The sequence below is a fragment of the Ochotona curzoniae genome, unplaced genomic scaffold, assembly GCF_017591425.1.
Source record: "Ochotona curzoniae isolate NIBS_2020 unplaced genomic scaffold, NIBS_Ocur_1.0 patch433, whole genome shotgun sequence".
NCBI classification, from domain to species: Eukaryota; Metazoa; Chordata; class Mammalia; order Lagomorpha; family Ochotonidae; genus Ochotona; species Ochotona curzoniae.
The window spans coordinates 209,705-228,186 of record NW_024467010.1 but is presented as its reverse complement, the minus strand read 5'-3'; the positions used below and the strand labels follow the sequence as shown (position 1 = coordinate 228,186).

Genomic DNA, 18,482 nt, shown 5'->3' with positions numbered 1-18,482 from the left:
AAGTCTTAAAAAAAAAAAAAAAGAATTACCGAAGGAAGGAGACAGAATAAGCAAGAAAGTTCTCTGTGTTGGTTCACTCCCCCAAGTGACCGCAACAGCTAGAGCTGAGCTGATCCAGAGCCAGGAGCCTCCTCTGGGCCTCCCACGTGGGTGCAGGGTCCCGAGGCCTTGAGCCACCCCCTGACTGCTTTCCCAGGCCACAGCGGGGAGCTGGATGGGAAATAGAGCCGCTGGGACACAGACCAGCACTCACATGGGATGCCAGATGTGGAGGCTTAGCCTACTGTGCTGTGGTGCTGGACCCTAGAAAGCATCTTTTAAAAAATATTTATTTATTTATCTCCAAGGTAGAGTTATAGGGAAAGAGAGAGACAGAGAGACTGGGAAAGACAAATGGTTAAGTACATCTGTCTATCTCTCTCTGTCCAACTAAGTGTTTAAAAATTAAAAATAGAAGGGAGGGGAGTGCAGTGAGTCTTAGTGCCGGCGTGTGCTGTGCACTCCCGCTCAAGCCTCCGTTTGCCGCGCTGGCCAGTTCTCCTGGAGCCTCTCTCTCCAGGCTCACCGCCAGCCGTGTGCTCAGTTCTGGGTCCGCAGCTAACCGCCCAGCAGAGGAGACCAGCGGGCAGGAAAACAGCACAGGGTCAGGAACTCAGCGAGCCCAGGCTGCCCGCTTCCAGGGGACGGCAGTCAGAGCTGGGCTGGAGAGAGACCTGGGGCACGGCAGAGTGGCCTCGTGTGGCACGGTGGGCTGAGCCACCGCTTGTGACACTGGGCTCACATAAAGCTGGGAACGCAGTGGGGACAGTGCCCATGCTTGGGCCCCTGTGCCACACGTGAGACAAGACGCCCCCCTCTCCTACCCCCCAGATGAGCTGTCGCGGTGGCTGGGGAGTGAGCCAGTGCGTGCAAGATCTCTCCCTCTCCGTCTCTCCCTTCCTCTTTCTGTAACTCTGATTTTCAAATAAAAACAAAACAAAAATTCCCCCCCTCAAAAAAACAAGTAGCATAAGTGTGTATGTTTTAGGGGTGAACTTGATATAGGGAAAACTTTTAAGTTTATTTTTATTGGAAAGGTACATTTACAGAAAGAAGCAGAGACAAAGATCTATCCACCGGTACACTCCCCAAGTGGCCGCAATGGCTGGAACTCAGCTTATCCAAAGCCAGGAACCTCTTCCACTCTTCCGGGTCTCCCACACAGGTGCAGGTCCCAAGGCTTTGGGCCGTCCTCCACTGCTTTCCCAGGCCACAGGCAGGGAGCTGGATGGGAAGTGGAGCTGCCGGGAGACAAACCTTCAGCCATGTGGGATCCCAGCTCTTGCAAGGCGAGGATTTAGCCACTAGGCCATTGTGCCGGGCTCAAAACTGAGCTGCCAGGTGGTCAGCAGGGTTCAGCATCCCATATTCACTGACAAGGTCCACCTCCAGCAGCTTGCCCTGGTTTCTGGGCCCTAACTCAGCAAGTGCTCCTCTCTGAGGCCACTCCTGCCCCGGGGAGTCATGTCTAGAAGTCATGGGGATGGTTTGTGGGCTCTTCACGTAGGGAGTGGGGTGTGGGAGTCATGTGAGAGCGTCAGGAAGTCACTTTACTGACAAACGTACATATCCCGATTTGAGGAGCAAGGCTTTGAAGGAACCATTTTATAAAACATTTTTTGTTCCTTTCAGGAAAAGCAATGCATATACAATTGAAAAATACATAAAAGCATAACAAGCAGTAAAATAGCGCCCATTTTGGACGCTCTCAGGCAACTGCACCTGCGTGAGTGTTCTGAGTCAGAGGTGCCGGCACTGCTGTCCACGCCACACTGCCCCCGATGCCTGGCACAGCCTCGCCTTGGTGGGAGCGCCCCCCAATGCCCGGCACAGCCTCGCCTTGGTGGGAGCGCCCCCCGATGCCCGGCACAGCCTCGCCGTGGTGGGAGCGCCCCCCGATGCCCGGCACAGCCTCTCCTTGGTGGGAGCGCCCCCCCGATGCCTGGCAATGCCTAACATGCTGTGTGCTTGTGTCCTAAAAATCTTTAATTTTTTCTGTTAAAAGTAATTCCAGAATGTTCACATGATTTAAAAAATGTTTGCTTTTCACTTACTGCGCATGTTCAATTTAAGATATGCCGGAAGCTAACGTTCTACTGAAATTTATAAAAGGAAATAAAGAAGCAAGTGTCTTGGATGATAAAATTGACAGTTATTTGAGAGACTCCGTAAATTGTAAGTAGTGATTCTTTAAATATTTGATTTTTTTGAAGGCCAACATTGAGCCTGCATGAGTTTGTAAAGATTTATTTTGTTTTATTTTTTTTTATTGGAAAAGCAGATTTACAGAGAGAAGGAAATACAGAAAAAGATCTTCTGTTAGCTGGGATACTCCTAAATGGCCACAATGGTTGGAACTCAGCCAGTCCAAAGCCAGGAACTTCTTCCGGGTCTCCCACGCGGGTGCAGGGTCCCAAAGCTTTGGGCCGTCCTCGACTGCTTTCCCAGGCCACGGGCAGGGAGCTGGAAGGGAAGCGGGGCTGCCGGGATTAGAACCGGCGCCCATATGGGATCCCGGGCGTGCAAGGCGAGGACCTTAACCACTGCGCCACCGTGCCGGGCCCTCATCAGTTTTAATATAGCAAATGTAGTATTTTTTATTACTTAATTTAAGCTACAAAATGTTCCCACTTGATTTGAGATTTTTATTTGTTCACAATTTGTTGTGGTTCTGGAAGTGTATATTTAGCTCCTTATTTCTAGTGGGCACGATCGTTGATGTGTACACAGTGGGTCAGCTGAGGGCGAAGGCGCTGCAGCAGCAAGGGAAAGCCGAGCCCCTGTGCGGCCTGCTGTACGCTTACATCTCGGCGCTGAGCATCGACGACGCATCTGCTAAAGTAGTACGCCGCAGGTGGTAAGGAGCCAGATATTCCTAACAGTTCATTCCTGCAAGAAACGGTTATCGTTGGTAAATTTGAAACTATTAATTTAAAGCCATTTTTGTAGGTAACAGTGATATGAATCTAAGAGAAATCTATGAATGAACAAGCCATACTGTAAAGTTTTCATGGCAAATATTTAGATTCACACATTATAATTTATTTTTCTAAAAAAAGATTTATTTATTTTTATTACAAAGTCAGAAATACAGAGAGGAGAGACAGAGAGGAAGATCTTCCGTCCGATGATTCACTCCCCAAGTGAGCGCAACGGCCGATGCTATGCCGATCCAGAGCCAGGAGCCTCTTCCGGGTCTCCCACGCGGGTGCAGGGTCCCAAGGCTTTGGGCCGTCCTCGACTGCTTTCCCGGGCCACAGGCAGGGAGCTGGATGAGAAGCAGGACTCCTGGGATATGAACAGGCACCCATATGGGATCCCGATGTGTTCAAGGCGAGGACTTTAACTGCTCGGCTACTGTGCCGGGCCCTAGCCAGACACTTAATGTGGGATATGACATGAAGGCTGCCATTTCCCACAGGAGCATAATGACAGTGTTTAAATATCTCCAGCTACCCAGTGCAGTCGGCTGCCACCTCTGCAGGGTTGCATGCACTCCACAGAGGGCACATCCCAGGAGAGTCCATCCTCGTGCCTACACAGTGCTTGGCAAGGAATGTCTACAATGTGACAGTGTAAAGCTTCCTGTGGCCTTTGGCATTGGAATGTTTGTTATTGCGAGAGTTCTGAATCTACATGGGATTGTGAAACAGTACAGAACGGTCCCGGGGAGCATTTCACAAGGTGCGGTAGCTGTCACAGGACCTTGACCTTCCCTGGCTCCGCCTATCTTCGTGAGTCAGCATGTTCCCTGGTGCCTCACCGACTGTGGCAGCAGAGAAGATGGCCACCTGCAGATTCTAGGCGTGTGTGATGCTGTATGCGTAGTCTGAAGTCAAGCCCACTTGAGCAACACGGAATAGCACGAGACGCCATTGAAGACAGTGTCTCGCCAGCAGTACTGCAGCGCTTAGGGTTTGTCCCTGCCTGGTTCTGCAGGGCCTCTGTGTAGAGACTGCAGACTGAGCGCAGCATGCCAAGTGAGCTGACCCCAGACCCAATTTCTAGGCACGGGCATGACCCCTGACCTCCAAGCTTCCAGGCACGGAATTCAGGTGCACGCAGCCACATCACAAGGAGCGGTTAGAACAGAGCGGGTCCTGGCACAGCTGTGCGGGAGGGAGGGCACAGCTGAGATGGAGCGAGCTCAGGGCTGAGCCGGGTCCCCAGCAGGGCGGAGGAGTGAGAGTGGACTGCTGCGCCCAGCCCGGCGAGGAGACGCTGGCAGTGGCCGTGTACAAAGTGCTTCATCCTGGTTGCTGTCTCACGCGGCAGGGTGCCCTTGCTGGTTCAGAGACTTGCATGTGGTCATTGTGCGGGAGGCACTGGTGTGTCCCTCCGGCTCTGTCCCTTGGGGCCCTCAGCCGCTGCCTCTCTGCTTCTTTCCAGCTCTGCCTGTGGTTACATTGTAAACGAAGCGTCCAACACGTGCCCGACTTGCCACAAAGATTCTCTGGGCTGCAGGCCACTGATTGCCAGCTTCGACATGCTGGTGGACCTGACTGACCACACAGGCACGCTCCAGTCCTGCGGCCTCTCGGGAAGTGTCGCCGAGGAGACCTTCGGCTGCACGGTGCGTGTGAGAGAGATGCGGAGAGATGGCTCTCGATACGAGTTGCTGCATAACTGAGGAAGTCCTGAGAAGGAAGTAGAAATCTTGATTGAAACACATTGTTTTTGTGAACAGCTTCCATGGTCTGTTCTGGGTGGTGACTGAGGCATTTAGCCAATGAGGAAGAATACACGTGGTGTTTCCTGTAGTTGAGTGAGGGTGGGTCACACAACACCCCATCACCAAGGGACACCCCCCACAGTAGGGATACCCCCCACAGCAGGGACAGCCCCCACAGTGGGAGCACCCCCCACAGCAGGGACACACCCCACAGTGGGAGCACACCCCACAGTGGGAGCACACCCCACAGTGGGGTAGCCCTGCAGTTTATTCCTTGGGCTACAGCATGTGTGTGATGGTGGGCACTGTGCCTTAGTGTTGAAACCATGTCATGACATTGAGTATGGAGCTCTTGTTCCAAGTTCAGCTTCCATATCATTGGGTGGAGCTTCCTGTGGAGCTCCCGGTGGGCTCTGCAGAACCCGCCGCAGCTCTGCTCGCCCCATCTGCCCAGAGCGTGATCATTGGAGCGAGGTTCCATTTTTAGTGAGTTTCTGTCTCACACTGTTGTCAAGATGAGTTACCTCTGACTGCCTCAGAAATGTTTACTCTTTTTTCTTAACAGGTAAATGAGTTTCTTGCAATGACAGATGAACAGAGGACATCATTAAAGTGGAAACTTCTTTTGGAAAGGAGCAAAATTTATTTAAAAGTTAGTGTATTTATAAATCTTTTAAAAAGTTAGTGTATTTTACAGTACTGTGCTTTTTGATATGTCCAAACAATAAGGAAAACCTAGAGTAAGAGCTAATAACCTAGGGAATTTATTTCGCTTAGTAAGGCCCAGTGTGCATGGGTGCAGAAGAGTTCTGGTGCCCTGGCAGGAATCGGGTTGTTTGTGTGGCATAAAGGAATTAAGAATGAACCCAAAGGAGAGGAACAAGGAGGACAGCTGGTGTCCACTCCAGGCCAAGGCTGAGGACGGGGCCGTGGGCTGAGCCCGTCCCGCCTGCTGTGTGGCCTGTTCTGCCTGGGAAGGCGGCAGATGCCCAGCTCTAAATGCTGAGATGCCATCTTGGGCTGAATCCTGATCTCACACCCCACAGCTGAAGCAGCTCAGCCCCCACAGCGGCAGGTAGAAGCAGATAACCCCGAGGGTGGCCAGCCCGTGCTGCAAGAGCGTTCCCCACAAACAGGGCGCCTTCTGTGTTGCCCATGCAGTCTTGCACAGTTTTTGCTACGTCAGCACATGCTTCTGTCTTGTTTTTGAAATTAAAGTGGTTGGTAGACCGTCCCACTTTATAATACAAACCTGTGGGAGTGCTTTGCACACTGTGGGAAAGAAGACACCTCAACTGCGCCATCTGGTCCCTTGTCCCCGGCCGCGGGTCTGTGGGCACAGCCGGTGGAGGGCCCTCGGGGGCCCTCGCTTCTCCCTGTTGGGTTTGTAGCCTGAGGTGAGAAGTCATGAACAATGGCAGTGGTGTTTGCCGCTGTCTGCCTGGGGTCGGCATGCTTTCCAGTGTCTTAAGTGAAGTTAGCATGAATGTCCCTCGCACCGCCGCGTTGGCTCACGCCTACCGTGTTCCCTCCGCAGTGTGTCTTCTCGCCCCGAGCCAGGGCTGGGCTCAGAGTCAGCGTTCTCTCCTGTGTCCCGGCAGACCCTGCAGAGGCGAGCAGGAACCTCCCTGCGCAAGGCCGTTTCTGACCTGGGTCATTTCAAACTCGAGAAGTGTGGGTGCCTCGCTCTCCTGGAAATAGAAGATTAATTTGAAGATGATGGGAAAATATATTTTGTTTACATGTGCTTGGATTGTCCTGGGAATGGTGGTTATGTTTCCTCCTGGAGGTGGATTGGGTCAAGTTGGAGCCACTCAGCGGTGCTCACTGCTCGCTGGGCCTCGGCCGCGGGCTCTGCCCCGGACCCTCCTGTGTCGGAAACATTTACACCAGCTAATAAACAAGCGCACTCGCCTCAGTCAGCGGTGTCTTCCTCATGCCCTTCCACTGGTTCTCATCAGACTGGGAACTACGGTGGGACTTGGGTGCGGCCCATCCTCAGCCAGGCCTGGGTGGGGGGCAGAGCCACGCTGACCCCTTCCCTTCTGTGAGGGCACAGGCTGCCGTGGAGGCCAAGTTGGTGTTGGCTTCCATGAGTCTGAATCACCCGAGAGCTTTAAAAGTCCCTGCAGTGGCCGGGGTCTCTGCGACTGTGAGGGTGGACCCACTTGGCACGCTGCCGCAGCAGCTGCCTCTCGGCTCAGCTTCCTGTGCAGTAGCAGCAGATGCACTGACCAGAGGGTTCAGGCTCCGGGCCTCGAAGACCCCGGCTCAGGCCTGCAGGGGTCAGGCACCTTGTGCCAAAGGCTGCCATCCCTGCCGCAGGACTGGGTAAAGAGTACAGTGAGTATCGGCTTTTATAAAGCTGGTGTTGGGAGATAAACTTATCGTGCCTAGAATGTCTTCTTGGTTCTACCATCTGCGGCTGCAGAGGGAGTGACCCTTGGTGAAGCGAGGGCAGGGAGGGCGCCCTCCCGCCTCGGCCCGTGTCCAGGAGCTCAGGGCCCCGGGAAGGCGTGCCGCGCCAGGCTGTCCTGTGGTCGTGTGCTGTGTGGTCGTGTGGCTGATCTCCACAGCAGGGCCGCAGCTGCCCTGACTGCTGGTGCTGGAGGCAGGGCTCGGGCCTCAGCCTCAGCCTGGGCTGGCAGAGGGCTGGCGGGGACAGGCACACCACTCACGTGATGATGTCTGAAGGTCAAAGGTCAAAGGGCAGCACAAAGTGTGGCTCACACATTTATGGGATGAAGGTACACGCTGGTTGCAATCTGGATCTGACCACAGGCCTTCAGAGAGGGACAGACACACCCTGTGCCCTCCCGTGGGCCCCTGTCCTGGCAGAGCCATCTTTATTTTTAAATTGACTTGTTAAGGTAAAATATTTACTTTAGAGACGGAACAAGTGAGCCAACCTATCTGCTTCTAGCTGCGGCTTTGGATTTGTTCAGGGCCAACACCAGAGCCGGGAGCAGCCGGACCTCCCACGTGGGTGGCGGGGCAGGCCCCTGGGACCTGCAGTCCAGAAAACTGGAATCAAAAGCTGGAGCCTGGAGTGGACGGAGGCCTTCCGCTGGAGGGGCACGGGCATCTGAGCTGGTGCCCACACGCCCACCTCAGGACTCGTGCTTTGGCCTAGATAGAGTTCACTTGGCTTTTTTGTAAGTAGCTTGGTGACTTTCTGACTTTTCCTAATTGTCTGTTCCTCTTAATAAGATTTTCCTTCCCTAGCTGTGCTGTGGTAAATGTTATTGGTTCAATTATCTGAACATGGAAGGAACATGAGACGTACACACGTACCTGCGTGTATGTGTCCCCCGTTACTCAGCGTGAGACGCCGCGTTTGCTTTTGCTTTCTGTCGTTTTGGGAGTGGGGACACAGAGTCCTCTGTCTGCTCAGAGACCCTCAGATTCCAACAGCCAGGATCCAGGGGCTCCATTCTGCACCCAAGGACATGCTGCCTCCCCGAGACTAGCAGGGGCAGGACTCGGCCTCGGGGTGCCCACGCGGAGTGCGGGGCGCCTGCCCCTGCTCTGCTTCTCATTTCTTTGGAAGGCAGAGAAAGGGGACACTCCCGCCCCCTGGCTCACTCCCAGGCAGGCTGGCCGACCCTGATGTATGCTGCAACGCAGGACCCCCACGCAGGCGGCACAACTGGTCACTTGTCACTGAAGCTGTCACTGCTGAATTCCCGGGTCTGCGTTGGCAGGAAGCTGGGGAGCGAGCGGGTGCATCCTGAACCTAGGCTCCGATGTGGGGCGTGCGTGTGCTTCAGCTGGCATCCCGACAGCCGGGCCCGACGCCTGCTCCTGCTCTGGCTCAGCGGGTTGGCCTCTTTGTTCCGCTACTAACAATCACCTTCTCTTTTCCTCCAAAGTACTGAATGTTGGGGTGGGTGCTGCACAGCTGGCTCAGGTCACCTGCCTCCCAGAGTGCCAGTCTGAGTTCCAGCTCTGCTGCCTTTGATGCAGCTTCTGGCTCACCAGTCCTGGGGGGCAGCAGCCGGGGGCCCTGCCGCCCACAGGAGGGACCCGGACGCAGCCTGGCTGCTGCAGCAAACCAGCAGGGGCAAGAATGCTCCCCCACTCTGCCTTTCAAATAAGTCTTTTGGGCCCAGTGTGGTGGCCTAGCAGCCAAAGTCCTTGCCTTTTATGCACTGGGATCCCATATGGGCGCTGGTTCTAATCCCGGCAGCTCCACTCCCTGTCCAGCTCCCTGCTTGTGTCCCGGGACCCTGCACCCGTGTGGGAGACCCGGAACAGGCTCCTGGTTCCTGGGTTCAATTTGGCTCAGTTCCAGCTGTTGCGGTCACTTGGGGAGTGAGCCATTGGACGGAAGATCTTCCTCTCTGTCTCTCCTCTCTGTGTATCTGCCTTTGCCCCAGGCGGGGGACGGCCGTGCCCTGGGGAGGCCAGTGGCCAGAGGACTGCCCCCCGACCCCAGTGGGAAAATACACGTTCAAGCCGCACCAATGACACATTTATTTGGGGAACGATGATTGCAAAATTATCTTCCAAACTCTGAACAGGATTACAGCAGACACCCAGACCTCCATGGGCTGCATGTTAAGGAGACACCCTCCCCGCTCCCTGGCGAGAACCACCGATGACCCCGCTGATCCAGCAGGTGGAGGGGCGGCTGGACCTCCCGGTGGTCGGGGAGTCCCAGAGGTGTGGGATGCGCTGGGACACTCCCGGGAGAAGCTGGACCCTGCCGAGCTTTCCTGGAGGAGAGGACGGCTGGGCACCTGTGCCTGCAGGCGCTCATCTCTCTCCGGCCTTCCCAGCCCTCCAGGCAGCGGGGTCTCGAGGGACACTCCCTGGGGCTAGGCCCGAAAATCCAAATCAATCAAGCAATCAAAGATCTTGGGGTGCGTCTTACTCGGCAGGCTTGTTTGCAGAGGTCTCAGCCCTGTGCGCGCTCCACTCGGAACCGCATGCTGACCACCCCGTCTATGCCGGCTTGGATCTCGTCCTTCTCGGCCACCGGGCCCACGCCCTCGGGCGTCCCGGTCAGGATGAGGTCGCCCTCTTCCAGGGCCATGATGTTGGACACGTAGCTGATGAGGTAGGGGATCGAGAAGATCATGGAGGCCGTGTGGCCCTCCTGCCGGAGCTGGCCGTTGACCTTGAGCCAGAGCCTGAGGTCGTGCGGGTCCGGGACGCGTTCCTTGGGCACGAACGCGCTGACCGGGCAGGAGCTGGTGAAGCCCTTGGCCAGCGTCCAGGGCAGCCCCTTCCTTTTGCACTCGTCCTGCACGTCCCGCGCGGTCATGTCCAGGCACAGGGCGTAGCCGGCCACGTAGTCCATGGCGGCGGCCTCGGGGACGGCGCGCGCGCGCCCGCCCAGCACCACGCCCAGCTCCAGCTCGTGGTGCAGGTTGCCGGTGTAGGCGGGCACGAGGATGGGCGAGCCCTCGGGCGCGTAGGCGCTGGACGGCTTCAGGAAGAGCACAGGCTCGCTGGGCAGGGCGCCGCGCATCTCCCGCACGTGGTCCGCGTAGTTCCTGCCTACGCACACGATGTTCTTCCCCCACTCCCAGAAGCGGGACAGCTGCTTGGGGGCCGCCATGGCGCTCACGTGACTGCGCTGCGCGGGGCTGGGGAGCCGGTGTCCCGGGCAGGGGTGACCTGGGCAGGCGGTGTCCCGGGCAGGGGTGACCTGGGCAGGCGGTGTCCCGGTGTCCCGGTGTCCTGGGCAGACGGTGTCCCGATGTCCCGGTGTCCTGGGCAGGTGGTGTCCCGGGCAGGGAGTGACTTGGGCAGGTGGTGACCCTGGCGGACGGTGTCCTGGTGTCCTGGGCAGGGAGTGTCCCGGTGTCCCCGTGTCCCGGTGTCCCAGGCAGGGAGTGACCCGGACAGGCGGTGTCCCGGTGTCCCGGTGTCCCAGGGACCCAGACCGGGCACCCGGAGAGGTGGAGGCCGCACGCAGGGTCGGGGCACGGAAGGGAGCGGCTGGACGCGGGAGCGCTGATTGGCCCTTGCGCGGAGAGGGGCGGTGCTAGAGGGCGCTGATTGGCTCGGTCGGGGAGGGGGCGGGTGGGGCGCGCGCTGATTGGCTGCGCGCGGGCGAGGCCGGCGTCGTGGGGGCGCGGCGCGGCGCGGCCGTCCGTCCCGCGGCCCGGGTCATGGTCGTCGGCCGCCGGAGCCTCGCCGCCCTGGGAGTCGCCTGCGCCCGCCGCGGCCTGGGTAGGTGGGCCCCGGGCCGGGCCGGCGGGCGCCGGGGCGCGCGGGCGGCCGTTGGCCGCGCCTGCTGACGCCGTTTTCTGTTGGCGCAGGTGCCCGCGTCCGCGCCGCCCCGGGCCGCGGGCCGAGGGGCTGGACGGGCTCAGGGCCGCCGTCCCGGGCAGCGCCGCCCTCGCCGACAGCTGTCAGTGTCCGGGCCCCAGTGAGCGCGGCTTGCGCAGGCGGTGCCCGTGCGGCCGTGGGCAGGGGTAGCGCCGGTGCCGTCCAGAGCCTGAGGAGAAGGTTCTGGAAAAGGCCCCGCCGGCCCCGCCAGGGCAGCCGGCTCACTTGGCCGGAGCTGGGAGCGGCCACCGTACGCAGTCGGCCCTTGGTGCTGTCGGGGGCGCGGGTGTTGTGGAGTCGGTGGGGACAGCTTGGCCGAGAAGCTGTGGGGTCTCTCCCTTGCCGGTCCGCCGGTCCCCCCTCGGGCTCCTGCCGCCTGTGCGGGCTGGCAGGTGGCCCGGCGTGGCCGTGGGCGCCCGGCGTGGCCGTGGGCGTGTGGACACGCGCTCCGGGAGCCGGGAGGAGCTGCCCAGTCCGGCTGCAGCGCTGGCTGAGCCGGGCTGACGCTGCCTCCAGGGCCGGCGGTGCTGGGGTTCCTGCTGCTGCACTCGGGTCCCAGGAAGAGTCTGACGGTGAAGCAGGGGGCCATGAAGGTTGAGCTCCTGCCGGCTCTGACGGACAACTACATGTACCTGGTCATTGATGAGGGCACCAAGGAGGCCGCCATCGTGGACCCGGTGCAGCCCCAGAAGGTAGGGCGGCCCCCCGAAGGGCTTTGCCGAGCTGGAGAGCCCGTCCAAACCTGGGCCCATCCACTCAGTTTCGGGTGGCCAGGCAGAGGGTGGAGTGAGCCCAGGCTTCCGTCCTTGGGGCGCAGGACGACTCGTGCCGGGCTCCTAGAGCCTGGCCCTGGGGTGCTGAGGGGGCTGTGTCCCGTGTGGCTGCAGGTGCTGGACACTGTGAAGGAGCGTGGCGTGAAGCTGACCACCGTGCTCACCACGCACCACCACTGGTGAGCTGCTCCCCGGGTGTCACTCCTGAGCAGGGCGGTCTGCTGAGCGGGGTGGGCCAGGGCCGGGTGTCTTGTGGAGGACCTGAGCCTGCCTCCTTAGCCTCTTCCCTGCTGGGGCCCCCCATCTGCCTGTGGGGTCTTCTGGATTGGGGAATGGGCACTGGCCTCATTGCCTGGGCACGCCAGCAGGGAGCTGGGTCAGAAGGAAGCAGGGCAGTGGGGCATGGGGTGGCACACACAGACGCACCACAGTGCCAGGCCTGCTTCTTCAAAGTTAGGGAAACATGTCTGCTTGGCTTTTAATTTGCTTTCTCAAAGTAACCACATGAAGGCAGGCCATGCCATTGCTTTGAGCTCCCAGCACCTCCTCGCTCACCCCACCTGGGGCCAGGCATGGCCAGCCTGCAGGCCGCTGGTTCAGCCGGTAGCACCAGCCACTGCCTGGGTGCCAGGCCAGGCCCCAACTTTAGGGATGGACTGAGCCCCGCCTTGCTCCAGGCCCTTCTGGTGGCTCCCCCTGCTGGTGGCTGCCGGCAGCGCTCACAGGTGCAGGCCTTGCGAGGTCTTGGTGGGCCTGGCCTCTGCAGGCGGCCCTGGAGGGAGGGGGCTGCCGGGCAGCAGCACGGGGGAGGCCTGTGTCCTGGCCTGCGCGTGGCGTGTGCAGCCTCACCTCCAGTGGGGCCGCCAGCTCTCGGGGTAGATTCCTTGCCTGACAAGGGCTGCTATCCTCTCAGAGTCATGGGGGAAATTGGGAGGACTGCCCGCGGTGTGACCCAGCGGGCCGGGTGGGTTGGGGTGTCGTCATGGCCCTGAAGACCTCCACATGCAGACTCCGGGTCTGGGACCGCCCAAGGCGTCTGTCTGCTGCTTGGTTTCTGAGCTTTCTAAGCCGCAGCGTGGGAGCAGGTGCCTGAGCCCTTTCGGTGGAGCTGAGCAATAGACGCCAGGAAGCTTCCTGTATCGGAGCTGCATGCTCTGCTTCCGGGCCGGGAGGCCGGCAGAGTGATGGTGGGGTCCCAGGAACAGGCGGCCCCACGTCCTGCCTGCTTCCTAGGGACCACGCCGGAGGCAACGAGAAGCTGGTCCAGCTGCGGCCCGGGCTCAAGGTGTACGGTGGCGACGACCGCATCGGGGCCCTGACTCACAAGGTCACACATCTGTCCACGTTACAGGTAGCTGGCAACCAGCAGGAGGGCCCAGCACCACTTGGGCAGGATCTTTGGAGCCACCCTGTCCCTGAGCTGGGGCAGGCACGCAGCTGCAGAATGCCACTAGGCATTGCTGGCGACCACAGGGTGCCAGTCTGGGTGCTGTGTGGGTCTTCTCTGCAGCTCAGCGGGGAGGACGGAGCAGCCCACAGGAGTGGGGGGTGGCTGCTGGCACACTCCAACAAGCACATCTCGCCCTCAGCTTGATGGTGGATTGGGATGTTTTGGGGGCAAAGGACAGGCAGGTGGGGGTAGGAATGCCACCTTGCCTGGTCTGACTTGGCTCGGTTTAGCAGAAATCCCCGAATCTGTGCGGCCTGCAAGCCGGTGTGCGCCGGGCGGGGATCAGGCCCCCAGGAGGGCAGCAGGGTGCACACACGTGGCTCCTCTTCTAGGTGGGGTCTCTGAACATCAAATGTCTGTCGACCCCGTGTCACACCTCGGGACACATCTGTTACCTGGTGAGCAAGCCTGGGGGTACGGAGCCCCCCGCCGTGTTCACAGGTGAGAGTGCGGCTGTGTCCCGTCTGGTGGGCTGGCAGGAACTGCCTTTTGTCTAACCCCTGCGTGAGAAAAACTGCCCCTTCAGTGTGAGCAGAGGCCCCAGGACGGCCCAGCTGGCCCCAGAAGGGAGGTTGGAGTCTGGGGGGTTGCGTACATTAGGAAGGGGTGTGGGGAGGCAGGTGGACACTCCTGAGTCTCCCCTGGAGTCTCATGCATGAGGCTGCCATGTGCCACTGTGCCCATCCCTCTGCCTGACCTCTCACTGCTCCCCGTGCCCTGAGGTGCACAGCTTTATGGGGAGAACGGGTGCTGGCACTCTCGGGCCCCCCACCCTCCGTGGACCTTAGTCCCCAGGGTGGTCCAGGTGGGACAAGTGGTTGTGGCTCTTGCTGGCCCTGTCACCTGCTGCTCCCTGGGCAGAGGCGTGAGCTGTGGGAGCTGTGGAGGCCGGGAGGCCCTGGGCTCATGTGAGGGCAGAGGCCCGGGTGCCTCTAGGCAGGGGCTGGGCGGGGAGTGCCGAGCTTGTGGGGCGTGGGTGGCTTGGTCATGGGTCTGACTGGCGTTGGGTGGCCACAGTGCCCACTGGTACTTGGGAGCCCTGAGCAGGGCAGCAGTGGTCTGGGTGGATGTGGCTGGAGGGCTGCTGGGTGTCCGAGCTCGGTGTCATGCAGGAGGATGTCCGTGACCATCCCGCCTGCCACTGTTCCCAGGTGACACCCTGTTTGTGGCTGGCTGCGGCAAGTTCTACGAAGGCACGGCCGACGAGATGTACAGAGCTCTGCTCGAGGTCCTGGGCCGACTCCCTCCCGACACGGTGCGTGTGCCTCCAGCCTGTGGGGCAGGGGCCGGTCCTGGAGACGTGAGCAGGCGGCAGGGCCCCTGGCAGGGCCGCTGTCTGATGCGCTCATGGCACGCAGCCAGGCCGGTGCTGCCAGCGCTCAGGGATCGCCTTTGTCCTCAGAGAGTCTACTGTGGCCACGAGTACACCGTCAGCAACCTCAAGTTCGCGCGCCACGTGGAGCCTGACAATGCCGCCGTTCAGGAGAAGCTGGCCTGGGCCAAGGTGAGTAGACCTGGGGACCCCTGTCGGGCCAGTGCCTTCCCGAGGGCCCTTGCCACGGAGCGCCCTGTCATGCATGCAGCACTGTCCAGAGACTCGGTGCTGACCAACTCCGCAAACAGCTGTGGGCTTGGGCCCGGGTCCTGTGGGGATCTGTCTGCCCCCGGGTCCTGGTGGCTAGTCTGTACCTGAATGGAGTCAGCATCCCTCAGAAAGGCAGAGAGAGAGAGAGAAATCTTTTGCACTGGCTTACTCTCCAAGCACCTGCAGCCACTGGGGCCGGCCGGTGAAGTCGGGGGTCAGGGCTGCCCCGAGCCTCTTAGCCCCGGGCCGTCAGTAGGAGCTGCATCAAAGCGGGGCAGCCAGGTCTTGAACCAGAACCAGCTCTCCAACGTGGGATCCTGGCACTGTGGGTGGCGGCCTGACTTGGCTGCCTGCATTTCCAGAGAAGCAGGCGGACAGCTTCCCCCACCGCCCGGCGGGCTCACTCCCCAGGTGCCTGTGTGGGTCAGGCTGCACCACGGCTGACAGTGGGAGCCGGGCACTCAGGTCAGGCCTTGCCAATTCATGGAGCCGTCCCCTGCCGCCTCCCAGGGCCCCCGCCCCGGTCTGGAGCTGTGCCCACTGCATGTCTGAAGGTGCTCCTGTTGGTGCCACAGCCAGCGGCGCAGCCCAGGACACGGGGAGAAGTCTGTGGGTTGGTGGGCAGCCGTGTGCCGAGGGCCGCATGCCAGGCTGCCACAGGCACAGCTCTCAGATTCTGGGCGTCTCCTACCTTGAGAAGGCTTTCTGGGCTTTAATTGCCTGATTTTGGTCTTCCTCAGGTTTTTTTCTTTTTAAAGATTTATTTTTATTATTTATTTATTGGAAAGGCAGATATACAGAGAGGAGAGACAGAGAGGAAGATCTTCCGTCCAATGATTCACTCCCCAAGTGAGCCGCAACGGGCCGATACTATGCCGATCCGAAGCCAGGAGCCTCCTCTGGGTCTCCCACGCGGGTGCAGGGTCCCAAGGCTTTGGGCCGTCCTCGACTGCTTTCCCAGGCCACAGGCAGGGAGCTGGAAGGGAAGCGGGGCTGCCGGGATAGAACCAGTGCCCATATGGGATCCTGGGTGTGCAAGGCGAGGACCTTAAGCACTGCGCCACCGCGCCGGGCCCCAGCCCTCCCATCTTCTTATATCTCTTGAAAACAGAAGTCAAAACTTGAAAGTTCAGCGTAGTTTTGTCAGGCTTTAGTGCCGACTGAGAAGTCTGCGAGTGGGTCTGGAAGTGCTGCAGAGTTGGGGTGAAGTGACAGGGTGGCGGCCGGGAGCCGTGCATGCTGGGGAGATGCCGCTCAGCGGGCGCTGCAGTTTGTACTCCACGCGGGACACGTGCCTGCTTTTATGAAGGCAGCTGGAAAAGAGAGGCAGGGCAAGTGTGCCGGGCCACTCCTCCACGGCCCGTTGGCACAGGGCCAGGCCAGCCTCAAGCCGGGAGCCGTCGGGGACACCAGAGCTCGGGAGGCCAGCACGGCAGCCTGGAGCTCAAGCCGCTGTGCCATGGGGCCGGCCCCTCAAGTATTGGGGTACCTTGTAGAAACTGGCCTTGAGTCCGTCCTAGAGGAACGCAGAGGCCCTCCCCCTGCTGGTCCACTCCCCAAATGGCTGCAGCAGCCGGAGCGGAGCCATCTCAGGGTCTCGGGCGGCAGGGGCTGCCTACACCGCTGTGTGCACCGGGTGCGGAGGCACGGGCTCCCCGCGGCAGACGGGAGCCGGGGCGCAGCTCCTGGAGGGGACTGAGCCTCAGGTGTCACGTCTGTCTGTTGAGCTCTTCGGTTTTCTCAATGATGTGTTTTGAAGTTCACGTGCGTATCATTCAGTGCAGCCCTGAGTTACTTCAGGCCTTTGGATTTTAGGGTAAATGAGCGTGTTGCTAATGTCTCCTGTGTCCGTGACCTTGCTAACCTCACCTCGGCTGCCCACGGCCCCGTCCGTGCCCGACAGCTTCCTCACGGCTTGGTCCCCTCGCCTTGCCGCAGCGCCCGGCAGGGGTTCCGCAGCCCTCGCTGCGTGTTTATGAGCGGGTCTGGAGTCTGCCAGGTGACGTTTGGTTCCGGGACAGCGCTGGCTTGTGTCTGACGCCCAGGCTTCTGGCCCACTGCTCCTCAAGTGCATCTTACGTCAAGCTTGCCGTAAAATGCTGTGGCACTTGAACAGGACAGCCGCTGACCTTGACCCCGGCCCGCTCCTGCTGAGCTCTGGCAGAGGCCCAGTCTGTGGCGCGCCGTGTCGTGCTGTCCTGTCTCCGTTCGCAGTTGTGTTTTCCAATGTTTGTCATTTCTTTGCTATCCAAGTCACTTCACACGCACCCTTCCAAGGTTGTATGAGAATTTCACACACACGGAAAAGCTGCAGGGATCCTGTTTCCTCGAGCGGCCTTCTTTGCACATGTGTGCCCGTCCCTCCCCCGCACGGCTGTACCTGTGTGGTGGCCCCTGTCACCTGAGGGTCACGTTGGACGCCAGTGCCAGCCATTCCCACATGCACGTGTTTTTAAGGAGTTTATCTGTTGTAAGAATTTACTTGAAGGTGGCGGGGGTCGTGTTGTGGCATAGTGGGTTAAGCCCTTGCCTACAGTGCAGTCTTCCCATGGGCACCGGTTCGTATCCTGGAAGTTCCACTTCCGTCCAGCTCCCTGTCTGTGGCCTGGGGAAGCAGCGGAGGGCGGCCCACAGCCTTGGGGACCCGGAGGAGGGTCCCGGCTCCTGTCGGCACAGCTCCGACTGTTGTGGCCACTGGGGGAGTGAGCCAGCGGACAGAGATCTTTGTCTCTCCTCAAAAATAAACCTTTTCAATAATGATTTGAAAGGCACAGGGACTAAGATGGCACCCCATCTACTAGCTAACTCCCCGCACACCGTCAGGAGCCAGGCTGGTCCAGGACCCCAGCCCGCGCCTGGGGTGAGAGGAGGCGCTAGGCGGCGGGCGGTGGGCGCGCAGTGCTGCCCCCAGGGACCCGGTCAGGCCCCTGGGGTGGGGGCTGCGTGGAGACCCCAGCTCAGGCTCCACTTCCTGTAGGAGGTGGGCGGCCTGCGGCTGAGCCCCTCCCCCCGGACCCCCCTCTCCCCTGAGCCCCCCTCCCCCCTGGGCTCCCTCCCCCTCCCCCGCCCCCCTGAGCCCCCCTCCCCCCTGGGCTCCCTCCCCCCGGAGCCCCCTCCCCCTCCCCCGGGGCCCGCCCCCCTGAGCCCCCCTCCCCCTCCCCCGGGCCCCGCCCCCTCAGCTGTGCCCCCCCCCAGGAGCGCTCCGGCAGCGGGGAGCCCACGGTGCCGTCCACCATCGCCGAGGAGTTCACCTACAACCCCTTCATGAGAGTCAGGTAGGCGGGCGGCCCCGGCGAGGGGCGCGCCGGAGAAGCTTCTGGAAGGGTGGGACACAGCGGGGCCGCCTTCCCGCCCGCAGGGAGAAGTCGGTGCAGCGGCACGCGGGCGAGACGGACCCGGTGACCACCATGCGCGCCATCCGCCGGGAGAAGGACCAGTTCAGGGCGCCCCGGGACTGACGGCGTCCGCGCGGATCCCTGCTCGGCGCACGCAGCTGCTCCTGGTTTTAAATGAACCCCAAGCCCTCTGCTTGTCTTATCAAATATTCTAATGCATATTTATAAGAGAAAAGCTCAAGTATTCATCCCTGTGGCCTGGTGCGGACTGCGTTCCTGCCCCCCCGCGCCGTGACGTCAGACGTGCGCGTGCGCACCCGACGCCTGAAGCCGGAGGCGCTGAGGG

At 60.3% G+C, this 18,482-nt stretch overlaps 3 protein-coding genes across 3 annotated transcripts in view; 2 read left to right on the top strand and 1 right to left on the bottom strand.

The window, feature by feature from the left end:
• LOC121167895 (meiosis-specific with OB domain-containing protein-like) overlaps positions 1–6,608 on the top strand; it is a 30,413-nt gene extending 23,805 nt beyond the window's left edge. Inside the window, exons 9-13 of the mRNA XM_040997598.1 lie at positions 2,113–2,214; positions 2,743–2,896; positions 4,429–4,612; positions 5,277–5,363; positions 6,249–6,608. Of these exons, the coding sequence (XP_040853532.1) occupies positions 2,113–2,214; positions 2,743–2,896; positions 4,429–4,612; positions 5,277–5,363; positions 6,249–6,359 (638 nt within the window). The 3' untranslated portion in view covers positions 6,360–6,608. The remainder of the gene's footprint in view (positions 1–2,112; positions 2,215–2,742; positions 2,897–4,428; positions 4,613–5,276; positions 5,364–6,248) is intronic.
• A 2,561-nt stretch (positions 6,609–9,169) lies between these two features.
• LOC121167896 (acylpyruvase FAHD1, mitochondrial-like) lies at positions 9,170–10,638 on the bottom strand. Its single transcript, XM_040997599.1, has 3 exons — positions 10,585–10,638; positions 10,443–10,456; positions 9,170–10,287 (listed from the first exon to the last, which is right to left on the bottom strand). Exon 3 carries the CDS (start codon positions 10,275–10,277, stop codon positions 9,612–9,614), a length of 666 nt encoding a protein of 221 aa, XP_040853533.1. The 5' UTR covers positions 10,278–10,287; positions 10,443–10,456; positions 10,585–10,638; the 3' UTR covers positions 9,170–9,611.
• A 179-nt stretch (positions 10,639–10,817) lies between these two features.
• On the top strand, positions 10,818–18,482 carry LOC121167907 (hydroxyacylglutathione hydrolase, mitochondrial). Its single transcript, XM_040997618.1, has 9 exons — positions 10,818–10,894; positions 11,510–11,685; positions 11,881–11,945; positions 13,000–13,117; positions 13,549–13,657; positions 14,368–14,471; positions 14,619–14,720; positions 17,997–18,076; positions 18,160–18,482. The coding sequence occupies exons 1-9, from the start codon at positions 10,834–10,836 to the stop codon at positions 18,257–18,259; spliced, it is 915 nt and encodes a 304-aa protein (XP_040853552.1). The 5' UTR covers positions 10,818–10,833; the 3' UTR covers positions 18,260–18,482.